We start from the raw sequence: 18511 nt of genomic DNA, 5'->3' as shown, positions 1-18511 counted from the left end.
GACCCAATAGTCCTAATTGCTCTGTATCATGCTAAACTCTTAAGTCTGCCCGTTTTTTAGCGGTCTAGTCAAATGCAAAGGATTGCATTTAAATCCCTCTTTTAACTGTTTAACTGTTCAAATATAATCCGTTTCCCTGGGAAATACGTCACAGTACAGAAGCTAAAGAAGCTCTAATTTCTGTTTCACAGGGAAACAGCATTAATGAATGCCTCACTATGTAGCTCTGGCCAAAATCAGAGCCATAAATACAGTCAAAGTTGCTATAAAGCTGTGATATAGCATCATGTCTAAATACACGTGCAGTATGTTTTTAACAGAGCTGGTATTTTAGGTTCCATATCAGGGTGAACTAAACAGCATCCACACATGTAAGCTGTCATCATATATCAACAGAGCTGAGCATGTGCAGCTGTCACGGGTGAATCCTGTCTGCATGGAGGTGAGAGTTTACACTATAGGGCACGTGACTGTATCCTAAAGGAGTTAACACACACAGACACATACATTCACACAAACAGTGTCCTTGTTATTGGACTTCTGAGAAGGTCTCATTGACCAGCGCTCTTTGCCTAACCTCTAACCGTAACCTTCCAGCCTAAAAATAGCAACTTTCCTTATGACGCCTGGTATAAACACCTGGCGGAACCAGCTTCAAAACTAGACACTCTTCTGGGTAGTTTCTATTCCTGTCAGGACCCCACAAGGCAGAGAAAACAGAGGTCAAATGCAGAAGCACACAGACACCAGATAAGACTTAATGGAGGGTTTCCATTAATATCAGTTGCAGCGGTATTGATTTTCTGCAGTCGTCAAAGTTCTATCGAGAGGCTTGACCTACTGCACTTCTAAACCAAGAAATCTGATAACGCGCCTCTGCAGCTCCGAACCAAAATAGCCAAAGACAAAACAAGGTACAGACGCTCCACAGTGAAAACATTTGTATCAGCTGACTCAGTGACTCTGCTTTCAAGAGAAGCTCACAATGACTGAGTAGCTTTTGAACAAGAACACAAGGTTGTTAATGGTCTTGGACAGGAAGCAGAAGTTGTCATTTCTCATTTTTTTTATAGCACTGATAAGCAAACTGCTACTTTTTAAAGCAGTTTTTAAGAGAAGAGCTGTGTCAAAGTGATGTTTTTCTAAAGGAGGTGTTAATACAAAAAGCAGTGATTCAACCTCAGCATTTACATAGCCCTTTTGAAGCCTGGGGCTTTGGTTTACTGCTTGCTTTCGTTGTCAGTTACTGGGGCCAGAAATATCCAAATTTGGGGATATGGGAGGTGGAACTGGAGCAAGCTGAGGTGGGATTAGTAAGCAGCAGCTACCACAGCTGAGCATGATCATGTGACCACCATGAGAGACATCTGTTAATCAAAAACAGTCTCATACACCCCTGTAAAAGTCTTTGGGTTGGAAAATCACCACAAAGACACACAATAGAAGGAAAGTGACTGTTGAGACACAGTCTAACACCATGCTAACAGCTCTGTGAGGCTGTACTTACACACAGCCTTTCTTTGAGCTAACAAAAATATGCTAAAAAGCTTAAAATGACAATGCTAACACACTGATGTATAATGCTAACCATGTTCACCATTTTTTTAGAGTGTTGGTATACAAACATTTGCTATTTCGCATCACACAGAAAGTACACACAGCTGAGGCTGATGGAAATGTTATTTTTGCAGTTGCAGAGTGGTGCAGGAATGAGTCCTGAAACACTGAAATGACTTGAAGTCAATTGGTTTTATGTTTTGGTGTTGGCAATAGCTGTTGGCGGTTCATCTTGTGAATGTGGTATCTCCACACAGACTCAAGAATGAACTGATTAGATTTTGGTGGTCAAAGGTCAATGTCACCTTGCATCCGTCTCATTCTCTTGAACGCGCTATTTCAAAAAGGCCTTGAGGTGGTTTCCTGAAATTTGTCTCAAATGTCCACTTGCATCCCTGCAGCACTCTATGTCTTTATTACAGTGTGGATTTAGAAGGAGAACTGGATACAATGCGAGACGCATTACAATGAAATTTGCTCAGTGTTGCATGAAGCCAAAAAAGTTGGATTTACGGGTATAAAACTACCTGCATTGGCCCTTCCTTTAACCCCGCCCCCCAACCACTCAGTCTTAGGCTCACTCTAATGAAGGACTGCAGGATAATTACTCTGGGTTCTGCTTTTAGAGATTTTTTTTACAACATAATGATTTAAATAAGCGCTATTTAAGTGTTCGTATTGGAAGGCAGATGTACCTAAAACAAACTTGCTCGAGATTTGCATCTCTTTCACAATGTAACATTTTATGAGAAAAAGTCTTTTTGGGCCCATTGGCATCAGGAGATTTGGCCAATATGTCAAATTGGCTTCAAAGTCTGGTGCTATTCCTTGGGGCCTGATATTTAGCCATAAACCAAAGTATTAGTCATCAGAGAAACTTGCTTACACATGCAGCCTTAGTGGGTGCCACCTGGCATCAGCACTTTTAATCTTTTAGTTTTCATTAAATGCTGCTTGAATCTCACTGGGTTTACTGTGTCTCAGAATGACTGATGCAGTCATGCTTTCCAAATGATTGATCATTTTGCTGTCAACAACTTATGTAAATGAAGGGAAAACTTATAAACTGTGAAAAATAATGATTATGGTGTGAGTTGATATATTTCACTTAATATAACAACACTACGTGGAGCTGATAAGCTTCTTCGTAGCTCAGATCTTCTTATAATTTCCATTCATGCTTTCCAGAGGAATCTGTGACTACACACCTTACAGCAGAAATGCAAGTTGCAGCCTGCAAAAATAGAGCAGACTCTACATCTGTGTTGGCTTTTGCAAGGCTCAAACCCTTCGCCTTTTTTAGTGATGAGAGACTTATTTCTGCCAGTATAAGGTATGACGATCCGGTCCGGTCAGAGTTTTGGTTCTGCAGGCTCCTCTGCAGTGTGCAGTGACTGACGGTTATATAACCAGCTCCCAAAGAGCCAGCAGCAGACAGGCCAGGACTGAGTCAAGGATTTTCATACACAGCTGAAAGGACTGTCATGAGCAGGGTCTTTTTTTAAGCACTTTGTGCATTTTTTCCTAACTATCTGTCAAAGATATGAACATGTTATTAATCTCTGTCTGTCCATCTGTCATTTGAATTAAATGCTGTCTCTCCTGTCCTCTGCCACGCCCTCCAGGAACATGCCTTTGAGAGCAGTCAGAAGTACAAAGAGGGCAAGTTCATCATAGAGCTGGCCCACATGATCAAGGACAACGGCTGGGACTGAGGGAGGAGCAGCCAGGACACGACCGCACCAGGGGAGAGGGGGGTGGGGGGTGGATGGATGGACAAATGGGGAGGGGGTCGTGTGTGGTGGGTGAGTGTGTGACTTTGGTTTGGCTGATTTACCATTAACCTCTGTAACTCTCTGCCCATCCCTCCCTACCACGCCTCTTGATACACACAAACACACATCAAGGTCCCAGACATCCCAGCTTGACAGAGAGACAGACTAGGCGGGCTTCTACGCAGCTAGCAGGACTAGGTGACGGTGACTGGCCAGCAAGATGTCTCATTTTTACCGTTTTGGTTTACTAAAACATGATTCGATAGCTCTTCAAAAGGTGGCAACACTGTCTTGAAGACATCGCCATTGTATGATTATTCTACCCTGTCTAACAGTGACATTAAAACCAGTTGTTAACAGGTCATTCGGTGGAAATTTAGCCAGAAGGATGGCGGTCAGGCTAGCCTGGCGGGGTTCATTGGCCTCGGTTGAAGAGCTGACGGGCATTCACTCTGTCCTCAGCTTGAATGAGATGACCTAAGATGATTATAGCAAATCCAGCTGATCGAGGCCATGCCAGCTGGGCCGGTGATGAGGCCTGGCGCTGAGGCTTGGCACGGAGGCCCGAGCACATGGGCGTTTGGTTGCAGCAAGGGGGTGGGGCGGGTGCAGGGATTGCTGCCCACCAGGCCTCGCTCTCAGCATGGTGGGGGGGGGGAGATCCTGATCCAGTTATGCAGTGGCTTTGATGGCCTCTGGCTGGGATTCGCTCCATGTTTTGCCAGCGATGCAGCTCAGGACGGGCTGAGAGTGAAAGAGATACAGACAGACAGCCACCAGCTTGTCCTAAAACCTCGCAGGAATTTGCCCTCGCAGCAGCAAAGCAGCTCCCCTGGGTTTTATTCATCCTTTAATACAACAAGTCGTGTAAAGCGATCCGCTGATCCTTCCCGTGTTTGTCTGGTGTCGGCAGATGCATCGCTGCGTCTGCCTTTGTTACTTGGCCAGATAGAATTACACAACATAAGCGTGTCTCAGGTGAACAACTTTGGCTGGGATTCCCAAAGGTTTGCAAGCACTGTGAGCATCTTTTTTTGGAGGTCGATAAGCTAAGGTGACGAGGCACTGCTGGCTTGGGGGAGGTAGGGGGAAGTTAGTAATCAAACACAACCCCTGCTATCAGGAAAATAACACTTTTGAAGAATCTAAACAAAAAGGCCAAAGCATGACTGGTTTCATGGGCCAAGGGAAAATGCAAAGGAATTAATGCAGTGTAAATTAATACTTTTACTGAAGTTACGAGGTATATACATAACCGCAGAGGTGTATACTGTAGATGTATAAAAGGTATCACTCTTAGGCTCTCTTTCAGTCTGGGATGACTGCTGTTTAACTGCTGTTACACTGATCTTCACTAACTTGCCCTCAGAAAACATCAGAACAAATCTACTGGGCAACATTATGAAGCAACGCTCTAGATACTACTTATTCTTTTGTTCCTTAAAGCTTGGGTAGCAGAAATGTGGTGAGGGCAAAAAACAGCAGAATTTGAAAATATACCCTCCTCCTGCAGCTCTCTCCTTTCTGTCCCAAGCCCGTCCCACAAGATAAGCATGTGCATATATGCACGCTTCATACGTTAATCCACTGTTTCCCATAAACTGATTTATTGAAATCTACTCCTTTTTAGAGTTGCACACAGAGCATTCACTCAGGCTCTCCTCGTCTTCATCTCTCTCTTGGTTTAACAGACCAAAACTGAGACAAGTATTAGCAAGTCACCCCACCGTCCCTTTGCCTCCTTTTCCGCCACTGTGGACTGTTTCCCAGAGAGCAGAATGGGCAGCAGCTTAGGAGACGGTCCTGTGGTCAACAGCTGAAGCAGCTCAAACTTAATCAGCGCAAATCTCCCAGTGCTGGGTGTCGCAGCGGCCAGCGGTGGCACCGGGTCTAACTTGTGTAAAGGCAGCAACAGAAAGTTTTCTGATGAGTCTGGGCTGTCCAGTCCACTGTAGCTGGGATTTGCACTGACTGGTTTCATGGTTGAGCTGCTGCCTGCTCTTCTCTCGGTGAGATCAGAGTCTGTAGCAGCGGGGAAAGAGACGGAGGACCTGCTGTGATTTAAGCCTTTTGGTAAATTTTTGCTTCCATTTGCAGAAGGCTAAGTTATGAACAACATTTTCCCTCATTTCATTTATTGACAGACTGTCTTTGAGCCTCTCTTTTAAATTTTCAGGGTTGCTTTGCAGTGTAGGCAGTTGTTGCCAATGCTGGAAAAGCACTTTTTCTGCTTTCATCAAAGCGATGTGCACGTGCTTCTGCATTAGCAGCACAGCCAATAGGAGCAGAAATGACCTGTGATCAGCCAAAGTCGTGGACTTCACATACTAGATTGTCTAAACCCTAAAAACAGAGCTAAGAGGAGGTGCCAAAGCAAAGTTTTCTCTCAGAACACTTATATCACAATATGCTCAGAGTTTATCATGGGATTTTTGCCCAAGCAATGACACCCAAATTACACTGCCTACCCCAGCTTTAATGCACCAACACATTATCTTCTTAAGCTTTGCCCCAGTTTTAATTTGTCTTCACCTCAGTTATCCTAAATATTCCTCATGCATCATGGGACTTTGAGTTACAACATCTAAAACTGTAAAATCTGAGGTGAAATTAACGGGAAGCATTGCTCAGGTACCTCGATGCTACCTTTTCTTTGCTGAGGCCGGGATCCTTTGTAATGTGCTGGATAAGTTAATGGAAATGTATAATTATCAAATGAGAGAATCCATCCTGTGGAAATGCAACATTAATGCATGCATGAAGTAAAACAAGTGTTCTGACCAGTTCTGTGCTCGGTCCCCATCACATTTTTGTGAAAGGAACATTTTGTGTGTATTAGAGTTGCACTGAAACTTCGTGCTGTAAAACAACATCAGATCAGTTTCACCTCAGTCCATTTGAGCTGCGAGATTCTTCTTCTTTAGATTAAATGTGATCCTAATTTTGCCAAGCTCAATTAGTTGCCCTGTTTGTCACGCAGTTTGTTGCAAACATTGCTCTAGAAGTTGCCCTGTACATGGCGAGTGCTGTTTAAAACTCTCCCGTTACAACCAAAACTAAACCGATAACTTCAGTAACACTCAGCAGTGTTCTGCTCAGTCGGAGGCTGCGACATTAAACCCAGTACAACCAAAGAACCCACCCATCAACAATAAATTGACCAAACAAAAGATCTCATTTTGCTTGGGCAACGTGTTGCAAAACAAGGGGGGGTGTATAGCTGAAAGCCAAGGTTGTGGATAGCCTTTCTCTGTGATATATATAATGCTTTATGATTTTGTAAACAAAAGATCTTAATATATGAATATATTCTATTTACTGTATTCACCACGAGGATTAACATTCATGTCAACCTCTGTGTTACAGACTGTAAATAGTGTTAATGTATTGTGTTTTATCTATGATCCATACGGTGATGAATGAATATGATTTAGGTCATGTCATGCTTTCTCTCTGGTACCCCACATTGGCTGTATGATACTACTTTTTTACTGAAAATGTTTCAATTTTAATGTCTTTTGTAAAGGAGGATGCTGATGTTGACTATGTATCATTGGATCTTCATCTAATAAAATGCACCTTGATATCTGTATGAAATATAGTGTTTGTTTATTCTCATGCATCCCTAAGTCTTGCAGCATCATGTATTCAGAAATGCACCTTAACAAATGTGTAATGTTGGTGCATCAGAGGCTGAGCTATGCTGAGTCAAGCTCCAAAAACACAGAATCCATTATTGTCTATAAAGCAACTAAGTTGCATCTTTCATCAGACCATCCTTGCTCTGTAAATGCCAACGCAGGCTATCTGTTTTGAATTTGTCTTAAAGGGACAGTTCAACTGTCCCTAAAAATCTATATTTTCCCTCTTATCTGCAGTGCCTCTTATCAGTCTATATTGCTATGATGTGAGTTGCTGAGTGTCTGAGATATCGGCTGTAGACATGTCTGCCTTCTCTCCAGTACAATGGAACTTGATGCAACTTGGTTTGTGGTGCTCAAAGTGGCAAAAAATTACATTTGAAAAACTAAACAGAACTCTTGACCTGATTACTCAAGGTAATCCACAAATCTTGTTGTAAGCAGTTTCACGTAGGAGCTATTTTCTGTCTACCGTACTATAACCGAATCACTGTGAATCTACTGCCAGCTCAGTTGGCACCACTGGGCTGGCTACGGCTCAGCTAAGGAGGAAGCTTTTAATGTTTGCATATTGCGCTGTCATGAGAATGAGCAGCGTCTTCATAAGATGTGCACAGCATCGGGGCACGCCCAGGAGCCCAAAGTGTCAGGGGCACCCTGGCATCCACCTGCAAAATGTCACTCAAAGAGAAGTGTACCGATCAGGAGGAGACTCAAAATAAGCACAAAGAAACATAAAATGACTACAAGAAGACACAGACACAGTCAACCACTAAGAGATGCAAAACAGCTGCCCAGAGAAACAAAGAGACTTACAATGACTACTAATAGACAAAAAGCAACCACAAAGACATTTAAAATGACTAGAAAGAGATGCAAAGCAACTCCAAAGAGACAAAATAACTACAAAAAGACCAAAACAATTACAAGGACCGATCCAGGAAATCTCTCCTGCCCAAAGCAATACCTCTCTACAACACCTCACCTCTAACAGAGAACTGTTAGATTCATATTTTTTTGTCCGAACCAAACTTAACTCTCTCTTGCTCTTTAATAACCCTGCACATGGCAAATTAGCACATCATATTTTCCCACTCCACCTCACTGCACTCTGAAACTAAAACTTCAACAAAGTTGCAAGTTTGTTTTATGTATAAACTGGTAGTATGTTATCCTATGGGTATATCAGTGTTTTAGAGTTTATATTTTTGCATATTTACAGAAGATTATAGTATATTCTTTGTACTGTATATTCTATAAATAATTTATAGATTTATCTTACACTTACAGCGCATGTTAAAGTATATTTTTCTATTAATATAGATTTTTCTCTTCTAGTGTGATATATATAATACTGTGTTTTTACTGCTCTTAGTAACTAAGTACGTTTACTCAAGTATTGTGTCTAGGTACAACTTTGAGGTACTTTTACTATACTTGAGTATTTTCTTTTAATGCCATTTTAGACTACATTCCACTACATTTCAGAAGGGAATATTGTGCTTTTACTTCACTACATTTATTTCACAGCTTTATTTACTGGTTACTTTAAAATTTAAGATTTCAGGGGAAAAAAAAGAGTCAATAAAATATGATAAAATAAAGAAAGTATTATTAAGTATTAAGTAAAGTATTTTCTTTTCTTTTTTTTAAATAATTTTAGTTTTGGGGGTGTATTTTTCTTTTTCTTTAAAAAATCTGCATAGGGTACTTTTACTTTTAATACTTAAAGTATATCTTATTGATTATACTTAATTACTTTTACTTTGGTAACATTTTCAATGCAGGACTTTTACTTGTAACAGAGTATTCTTAAAGTGAGGTATTAGTACTTTTACTTAAGTAAAGAACTGCATACTTCCTCCAACACACCCTGCTCCTGTAACAAAATAATTTCCAATTTGGGATCAGTATAGTACATCAATCTGTCTAAAAGGACCACAAAAAGAGACTAAATATTGACAAAGTCTGTGCATCTTGCTTGAAAAAGGTGGTGGGGCCTTTTGCATGTCTCTGCTCAGGGGTCTATTGTCTCATAATACACCCATGACTGCAGTTACTGTGTTTTGGCTTTGTAGGACAGTACTGTATCTAAAGTAAGCTTACATTAATATAAGAAAATGTTTTACCCAGTGTTGTAGTGGACGGTATACACAAATATACAGGGTATACTCACCTCTTTTTCCTGTTGTTTACAGTATACCCACTAGAGACAACAAGTCATTGGAATATAATGGAAAGTATCCAATTCCTCCTTCATAACCTACCCATCTACATAGTAGTACACCCACATCATTGACTACCATTACACCACTGGGTATAACAGGACAAGGGCTGTAGCATCAAAGGTCAGTGCATCAGACTGTAAAATGTTTGTTCATTGCTTATGAGTGCAGCTTTTCATATGTGAGAGGAACAATGCGTTAATTATTTGTCCAAAGCCCCTTTAAGAGATCAAATTGGATATTTGCAGCCTTGCCTGTGACACAGTTAACTCATGTGAACCTTAATGTTTTGTTTTTGCGGATAAGAGTTGAGAGTAGAGCTTCTGCACACTGATCACAGTCTTCCTACTTAAAACACAGCAATCAAAACAGAAATGAGTCATTCACGCTAATTATGAGGTGGATGTTTGCGAGAATTGACCAGGCGTCGTCAAATAACGTGGGCGCAAAAGCCTGTTGCAGCTGAACCGTGATATGTGATGGTGACATTTTATTGTCCCCATGGTAACAAGTGCATCATCTGTTACTAATGGGGGGGACCTGGAAAAATCAACATCAGCAGCAGCTTGGATTCGCCTCCACCAGTGTTTATTACATCTCACCTTAACACAGAGAGTGACGTGAGGTGATGTTTTCCGTGAGAATGGATTTGGTGTGTTTGCATGTGGAGGAGGGTGGATTTAGGAGTCACACTTTTTAGTCATACATTAATCAAGCTCCTGGTCATGCTTACTCTCCTCCCCTCCCTGTTCCTGTTTCTCTTAATTCACTTCCCTCTTTTTTCATATCTTGCTCTCTCCCTTTCATCTTCCATTATGATCCTTTACCTCCTCCCCGCCGCCCTCTGTCCTCCCCTGTCTCTCTCTGTAGTGTTGTTTCCAATGATCCTCCTGGGCTGATTTCCCTCTCTCTGTCCGACTTGGCTAAACGACTCTGAATCTCACTGCAGCAGATGGTGCTGTGTTTGCATTGGGTAAGGTCTCCTAGCAACCCCATCTCTCCCTCTCTCTCTTTTTCCTAAAGCGGAGCGGTGGAGGAGTTGGTGTCATGCACTGTCTGGGTCTGCCATGCATGCCCACCCCTCCTCTGTCTCTTTGATTGACCTGACCGCCTCGGTGTTGATGTTTGCGTCTGTGCCTCTGTCTCTCTCTCGGATGTAAAAGTAGGGCAGGGCCTGACTGTCTGGATTACTATACATGTGTAATGATTAAATTTGATGATGGGCAAAATGGGCAAAGCAGAACACACAACAGCCAATGTGATTTGTAACCCTATGTGACCTAGATTTTTACAGATGTTCACATATGTTGTGACGGCAGGAAAAGACCACATCTGGGTCGCGTAGGGTTAAAAGCTCACACTCGTGGTATTTCAACCTGCTAAATGTCTTTTCGGTATTTTCTCTATCAGCTTAGTACCATCCTGCTGAAAACCATCCTGCCTGCATGTACAGACATGAGATGCTGTACATTCAGACCGCTAGGCTGCAACATACAGTCTACTCTGCCCCGACACAAACACACAAAAACACGCACACAAACACACACACTGCACTTTACGAAGGCAGGAGGGCGAATAAGGACTTGTATCCTCACACGGCATTGGTTCCTGCTTTCATGCTACCTCTAGCCTGCAGACACGCTCACGCACACAGTTGCATCTGCATTCATATGAGGAGCGTAAATATAGCTCTACTACACTCCACTTCAGTGGTTTATCTCAGGTTTATAAATGAAGTAATGTCAATAAATGTGAAGTATTCAAAACAAGAAAAACACAAAGTATTTCTGAAACAATACTGATTAACAAGATTAATTCACTTAGTCTGAATGATGAGATTAATTAAGCAAATGCCCACATACATAAATGTGTAACCCAGTATAGGATATTGTAACCCGATTTTATTGTTCAGTAATGTTATTCAGTCCCTCTGGCTTGTGGGGAACGAGAAAGCTACAGTTTCTCTTGTTTAACTTCTACAACCCTATGAAACCTGGGCAATTTAGCTAGATTTTTGAATAACATGGAAAGACAGCAATGAACTACTTAGAAGGAATGCAAGAAATTTGTGAAAAAAGGAAAAAACAAACAAAAACAACATTCATTCATTCGTTGTCTGTAACTGCTTGTACTTGTAAGGGTCGCCGTGGGGCTGGAGCGGGAAAAACAACACCAAAAAAGCAACAACAAAGAAATGAACCGAAAATGGTGCTTAAGAATTTTGTAATTCTGTAAATCTGTAAAATACTTTTACATATACAGTAAAGATCATTTTAAATACAGTTTTCTGAGCATTTTCCCCTAGCTTTTAAAAATATTATTTCCTAAATCTACTAATTTCTAGCATTTTGCAGGTTGTTTCTTGCCAAGTTACTCATTGCCTATTTTATTCATGTTGAAAAGAAATCAAACCAATATACCCAGGGTTCAAAAGTTTAAATACTTGTGAAAGATGAAAGATGCAGCAGGTTTCAAAGGATTAATTCACACCAAAATACAGCAAAAAAACATTCATCCTTCAACTTCAAATAACTTTTTTTATCCCAACAAGGCAATTCAGTTTTACAATCTACCTAGTACACAGAGATCAGTACATGGGCAAGATACACACTGGCACTTCGTATGGTCCCGAGCGTACTGACCCACACGAGAACCGGGCAGAATAAATCAAAATTAAAAAAAAAAAAAAAAAAAAAACCACAGCACATCACTCAAATACATTCATTAAATGTATGTATGGGCTTTCCAGCCATATGAAGAAAGAGGCCCAATTATAAACTAAATCATGCGAGTAGAAAATAAAACATTTAAAAAGACGCCTTATAGCAGAAGGAACAGCACACGTTAACCTGAGTCTATGACAGCAACACTTGTCCTCCACAAAACACTGCACGGTTTATCAATACTCTTACTCTCACTTGAGGCTAAGGGGACATAAAATAGCAACTTAATAAAGACATACATTTTTAACTTTTTCATTGTGTCTTTTTACAATAAGACAAGTGAATGCGCCCTCCCTCAATTTTGTTTTCCTTACTCTAAAATCTAATCATGACCCCAAGACCAAATCTTAAAGGGACGGTTAGATGAGAAGATTAGATGAAGGTAAATGAGATCAAAATCACTCTTGTGGGAAGGTTAATATTAAACTGCAGGCAGCAGCCGATAAGCTTAGAGTAAAGAGTGGAAACAGATGGAAACAGATACCTGGCTCTGTCTGAAAGTAACAAAACCCTCCAACCAGCACGTCTAATGCTCACTAATTAAGTTAAGTTGTATTTAATTAGTTTAATCTGGTCAAAATCCTCAGTGTAAAAACATTATTTGTGCTGCCTTCACATGGAATCAGCGAGACAGCAGGTGGCAAATCTGTTATCATTTTAATGAAAAAGAGGAAGACGGCACAGTTAGGTGATGCTGGCAGAAAATACCGGTGATGGTAACAGCAGACAGCACTGCTGTTTTAAGAATAAATATTTTAATTTTTTGCAGTCCTACGCAACAGAATTTAAAACCAAATGTCACGTAGTTTCCTTCTTTGCATGAGGAGAAAAGACGTGCGATCTGGACAAACACTGGGCATTATAAGACAAATTACATGAAATAAAAGACAAGAAACAATTTTGTTTGATATATTCAGCTCCATTCTTTGTAAACAATGTGCTGTTACTATATTGTCATGTATTTTCGATTTTACCGTTCTGCCATTTCATCTTTTTGTATGTTTTTCCAGTGATGTCCAGAAGCTGTTGTCTGTCTGATTCCATGTGAACATAAGATTAACTTGATTTTTTTTTTTTTTTTTTTTTAACTTTTTGATGGAGCTTTGTTTTGTGGACCAGTAACTTTCTTGGAGTTTTGCTGAACAACTAATGAGTTATTTGTTTTGCACTTTAGTTGTTGAACAGATTAAATAACCTACATGTAATGTGTCAGTTAGTGAGCTTTGGGTGGGAGGGTTGTTTCACTTTCCGACAGAACCAGCTTGTGGTTTCACAGTTTCCTGTCTTCACATCAAGCAAAGCTAACCAGTTGCTGTCTCCACCTTAATATAAATAGCATCGGTTTAAAAGTGGTCTAACCAAACTCTGGGCGAGAAAGTAAATAATAATATATCCCTGTTCCTTTAAACTGTTTCTGCTTGTGTTTTGATTGTTGTTTCAGCTTTTGGTCCTCACTAATACTGAAGTTCAGGTGCACTTACACAGAAGCCTCTTTAAAGTCTCTAACGGCTCACAGAGTAATCATCCATCATGCACAGACAAACGAGCACACAGTCTCACACACACAGAAAAAAAACACACACCACAGGGACACTTTAGTATTGCTGAGGGACAAAACACAATATAAACGGCAGCCACACGCCATGTTATGATGCCGCTGTCCCTGATTAATTGCTTTAATTTACTTTTCCAGCTGCATCACACAGACAACATAAATACTTAATCATCCTCCTTGAAGTTTGTATCACAAAGAGCAACAACCCGCTCCTCCGACTAAATATCCTCTTTTTGGTGTATTCAGTAAATACAAATTTGCTGTCTCACCTCTAAAAGCTTCTGTTATACACCTAAGTGGCACCAGATATTGATGATCGTTATGAAAACACAGAGCGTCCCCAGGGGATCGTCTGCACCAGCATCTAAAAGCTGCCTTTGTGGCTCTTCCTTCTTTTTTAGAGAGGAATCATTGGCCCCTGAGGGAAGCTAAGTGCCGCCTGCTTGTTTGTTTACTCGGGTAGACGCACCCACAGGCCTCTGCAGAGAGAGGAAAGCTTTCTTCATCATCCCGTGACCTCATATCTGTATCAGGCACTCAAAAAGCGGGCCGAGGCCGGCCTCGCTGGAGAGCAATGTGCAAAGCAAGCACAAAACAATGCATTCAAAGGCCTTCAGTGAGGGCGGCCCGAGTGATGACACTTTGCTGTTCGGAAGACTGACACTCCTGTTCAGATAAAACCTTCCACGAACAGTTCGAGCATTCACATGGTTTGACAATACAAAGGTTGTTCCTCTCAGGTGAATTCCTCAGCAGCTCGGCTCAGGACCCACCAGGTGATTCATGAGAGGTCACCAAATTATCTCTAAAGTCTGATCAGAATATCGGTCACATTTTGGCTGCTTCATCATGTCTTTCAGAGATTATCAACAAATATAGTTCCTAAGATCCTCCCAGTGTCCATGAAACTGCTTCTGTTGAGGACGCTGTGTTTTGTGTGTGTAGAGGACAGGCCAAGACTTTTTGAAGTTATTGCAAACTGTAGAAAACAAAGCTTCTGCACAACTGGGAAACAAAAAACACAAAAGTTTGTCGCGCCTTTTTCATTAACCCAAGAATCAATAAAAAACTCTAGCATCCAGTCCCCAAAACTTAAAGCTGCTCCTCCATTAACCCACTGAAACCCGGATTGACAGCGTTTTTTTTTTTTTGTGCTGTGTCGAGATGCCCTTCACAGGCTATTTAACCCTTGAAACAAATTGGTACAATTTTTTTCGAAAATGTAAAGGAAAACGCAATGAGCAACTTGACAAGAAATGTAACACAAATTGCAAAAATTAGTAAGTGATGAAAAATGACCTGAAATTAAAATACGGAAAAAATACCCAGAAAACTTTGTGTAATATTATAACCATACATCTAAAATTGTTACAGAAAAAAAGTATACTTTTTTGTTTGCTTATTTTCTGGTAATTTGTTTTTTGTTGTAGTTGTTTTTTTACTGGTTTCCTGCTAATTTTGGGGCCATGTGCCGCTGGGTTGCTCATTGCCTTCTACTCATGTTTTTGAAAGTTTTAGACCAATTTGCTCCGATTTTAAAGGGTTAAACATGAGCTTGATTACTTCACTTGAATGCAGGCCAGCTATTAGGACTCAAACCCAATTTAGGCTATTCCAAGATTGCCCTGGGACCCCAGTATGCAGAAATATTAATTTACACCGTTTTGAAAAATGGCAATACCACTTTTTCCTTTGCCGAAAGTTAGCATAACTCTGGAGCGTTATTGAGCTTCTTACCAACATCATAGCACAACGTGGTTGGCACCAATATTTCATTTAGATTGCTTTAATCTAAGTGTGTGACTTTGGGTTGTGAAATTAACCAGAAGGATGAGAAACCAACGCTCAGGTTTGGCATCATAAAGTTGACAAAATACATACCTCCTCTATCTCCGAACAAAGATGGCGATTTTAGGACGTCATGTTGACTTCATGAGACTCAGCATGCGTCATGGTAGAGCCAAAAATAGTCTTGAAGAACTGATGATCTGACGAAGAAAAGGCATAACTAATGTTAGATAAAAGGCTGACGGCACATTCTGAGTCTTAAACAGCGTCTGAGGGGTCAGCAGGGCCGAAATTCAGCACTGGGTGTCTTTACCAAAACCTGTATGACAAATGAGATGTGGTGATATTTATGAAATGAAATATTGATCATATATTATATTAATAACACACACGATAATATAGTGCAAATAATCCAGCACCTCTTAAATCATTTCTTTCTTTCCATTTTTAACATTGTCTCCCTCCCCACCCCCATACACGCATATTTTAAATGTAATTTATTTATCAAAGAAGAGACAAAATGCTCAATAAATAAAGTACACATAAAATATGCGTGTATGGGGGTTTGGCGGTAGACATAGTAATAATAGGAAAGAAAGAAATGATAAAAGTAATAATAATAATAATATTTTACAATGTTCTATCAATATCACAATAATATTGTGAATTATTTAGGCCATGATAAATGTGTCAAAAAAATCAGATATTGTATCAACATAATATGACGCAAATGTTTTCATTATGGAGAAAAGAAATATATTTTAATTTTTATTTGTAATGTGAATCCTTAAGTAAATTTTATTTTCAAAAACAGATTTAAAAAAACAACTTTGGCTCAGATAATATAAAAAAAATTGTTTCAAGAGGAGCGACGTACCCATTCTTTATTGTCTCAAGATACAGACACTAATTCCTGACAAAAATGCATTTCGGACTTGATTAGGGACTAAAAGGTCTTTATAGGATGGATATTTATTTACTGTGAAATTATATGTTGATCTGTAGAGAACAAAACAATTAAAAACTGCTTCAGCAGCCAAGAACATTTACAAAAATAGCAAATTTTAACCCCCATATCCGCTGGAACCATATTGTTGTTGTTGCCTGGACTTTGCATGTTATGTTGTTTACTGTGTGTATTGTAATTTTATAATGATGTCTTTAAACCGACCAATGAAGCCAAAGGCAAATTTCCACAATCATGGACAAAAACATTATTATTACCTTATCCTAATAAAAATGATAAGTTAAATATTTTCAATTAACCAATCATCACATCATGCCCCGTGTAGCACTGAAGAATTAATAAAGCACATTAATAAAATAAACAAACATGAACCTTCACAGAAAAACTAGAGGAAAAACAAATTTTGGCACACATGTTGAAGTTTGTTTCCTTTAATTTCAGATTTCTGTTGAGATCACATCAGACATAAATTCAGCAACAAGTCATTTCCATATTTTAGTTGCGGATCACACAGTATTTTACACATGATTACATCAGCCTTCAGTCTGCTGTTTCAGCAGCAAAGAACAGATCAGAAGCTGTTCACATCGGCCCATAATGAAGCTCCTGTGCAGCCTGTTTTGTGCATTTCTTTCCACACGGGTGACTTTGAACAATCAGCCTGTACCTGTCAGCGTACCTGCTGATTTAAAGCATCTATGTACAGTCTGTGAGGCTGGCAGCTCCCTGTTGGATCCTGCTTGTGTTGGAGAGCAGAGGGGAGACAAACACAGACTCTGCTGCTGCTGCCAGGAGACCTGCTGTAAGGCGGCCCTGCTCAGGACTGCAGAGACTATAAATAGCTCCGCTCAGTCTTTCACAGGCACCACCCACCACATTACCCATGTGGCAAAACAGCAGCACAGAGCGAAACAACACCACTGCATACTGTACTCCATCTGAATACAAGCGACCTGCTCACTGCTGAACGTGGACACGAAGCAATACCAAGAAACTGACGCACTGTAAACCCACAAGCTTATCTCACTTTTGAAAATTAAGGACTGCCTTGAAAAAAATCAAGTAAATGGTACTATTAGTATCAATTTATGTCTATATTGCCTACTTTTATTTTAATAGTATTTACTTAATGACGATGACGAGTGAGATTAACTTGTTCTTTGTAAGTAATAGCAAATTAATATTTTAAGTAAAATAAGTCAGTCGGACTTAACTGAACAGTTTTATGTATTTCGCAAGTTGACTGAAGCTTGATTGAGTATTGATATTTGCGATAAAATGGAATGACTGCTGAAATCTTTTGTTAAGTCAAAGAGAAATATTTAGTCTGAATATTTCTCTCTTTTTCATTTTTTTTATAAGGTTTAAGAGTGGATTTGTTTTGATTGTATAATTTTGTTTGTTTCACTGGTCTTGTCTCAGGATGCTCAGAATGTCATTTTTTTTTAATGAAAATAATCCTACAATCTAATAATTCGCTCACATCATTTATAAAATGCATTGATTTTCCTGAATACTCCTGAGTAAACACAACTGTTCAGTTAAGTCTGTGTAACTCGGTTTGATTGAGCTGCTCTGACTTAGAAAAAAAAGTCAGATTTTACAGTAAAGAGACAAGTGAGGAACAAGTAGTACTGACAGTTTAGGAGGCTGTTTCCAAAGACATCATTTGGTTTTGAGAGTTAGGCCAATATTTGTGCTCAGACTGGTGTGGTTTGAGTTAGTTAAACAATAACACTTACTAACGTTGAGCCCAAGAAGTAGAAGAAAAACAGAAAAACGTGGCTGAATTTATGATTTGAGCAATGATGTCCAGCAGGCAGTGAAAATGCCAAAGAGTTTTTAAAACTACTGAAACATACCTTATGTGCGCCTGTATGCCGTGATTCACTCATCACTGACATTTCTTAATATTCTCGGTAAAATATCATTATGACAGTATGGAGCCCTAAAACTGGCTAACTGATGCTGATTTAGAAAAATATTATTAGTTAATTTGATTTTTTAAAAAAGTTGGTTAATCGATGGAAACATAGATGGGGCTGTGGCTCGACAGGTAGAGCGCATTGTCCACTCTAGTTTTTTTTTTTTTAACCAGGAAGTTAAAAGCTCGTGATTTTACTCACCTGGAAAATACCCAAGAGCCTCGAGGTTAGTGAAGTAACGTTTGATTTATCCTCAAACGTCGCGTGTCAGCAGCTGCAAAAACAACATAAACTGCAAAAACAAAAAAAAGTTCCTGCAGTTTTGGACCAGAGTCCTGCTGGTCTGTGGTCCTCA

General features: G+C 39.9%; 1 protein-coding gene and 1 long non-coding RNA gene across 2 annotated transcripts in view; one reads left to right on the top strand and one right to left on the bottom strand.

Annotated features, from left to right (window-relative positions):
• ypel2b (yippee-like 2b) overlaps window positions 1-6917 on the top strand; it is a 19411-nt gene extending 12494 nt beyond the window's left edge. The window contains exon 5 of the mRNA XM_042486314.1: window positions 3183-6917. Coding sequence (XP_042342248.1) covers window positions 3183-3272 — 90 coding nt within the window. The 3' untranslated portion in view covers window positions 3273-6917. The remainder of the gene's footprint in view (window positions 1-3182) is intronic.
• LOC121942978 overlaps window positions 1-18511 on the bottom strand; it is a 21856-nt gene extending 3345 nt beyond the window's left edge. The window contains exons 1-2 of the long non-coding RNA XR_006105841.1: window positions 18358-18511; window positions 15358-15464 (exon numbers count right to left, since the gene is read on the bottom strand). This is a non-coding gene — a long non-coding RNA (uncharacterized LOC121942978). The remainder of the gene's footprint in view (window positions 1-15357; window positions 15465-18357) is intronic.

This window comes from Plectropomus leopardus, chromosome 5, assembly GCF_008729295.1.
Source record: "Plectropomus leopardus isolate mb chromosome 5, YSFRI_Pleo_2.0, whole genome shotgun sequence".
NCBI lineage: Eukaryota > Metazoa > Chordata > Actinopteri > Perciformes > Serranidae > Plectropomus > Plectropomus leopardus.
This window is presented reverse-complemented; position numbering and strand designations above follow the sequence as displayed.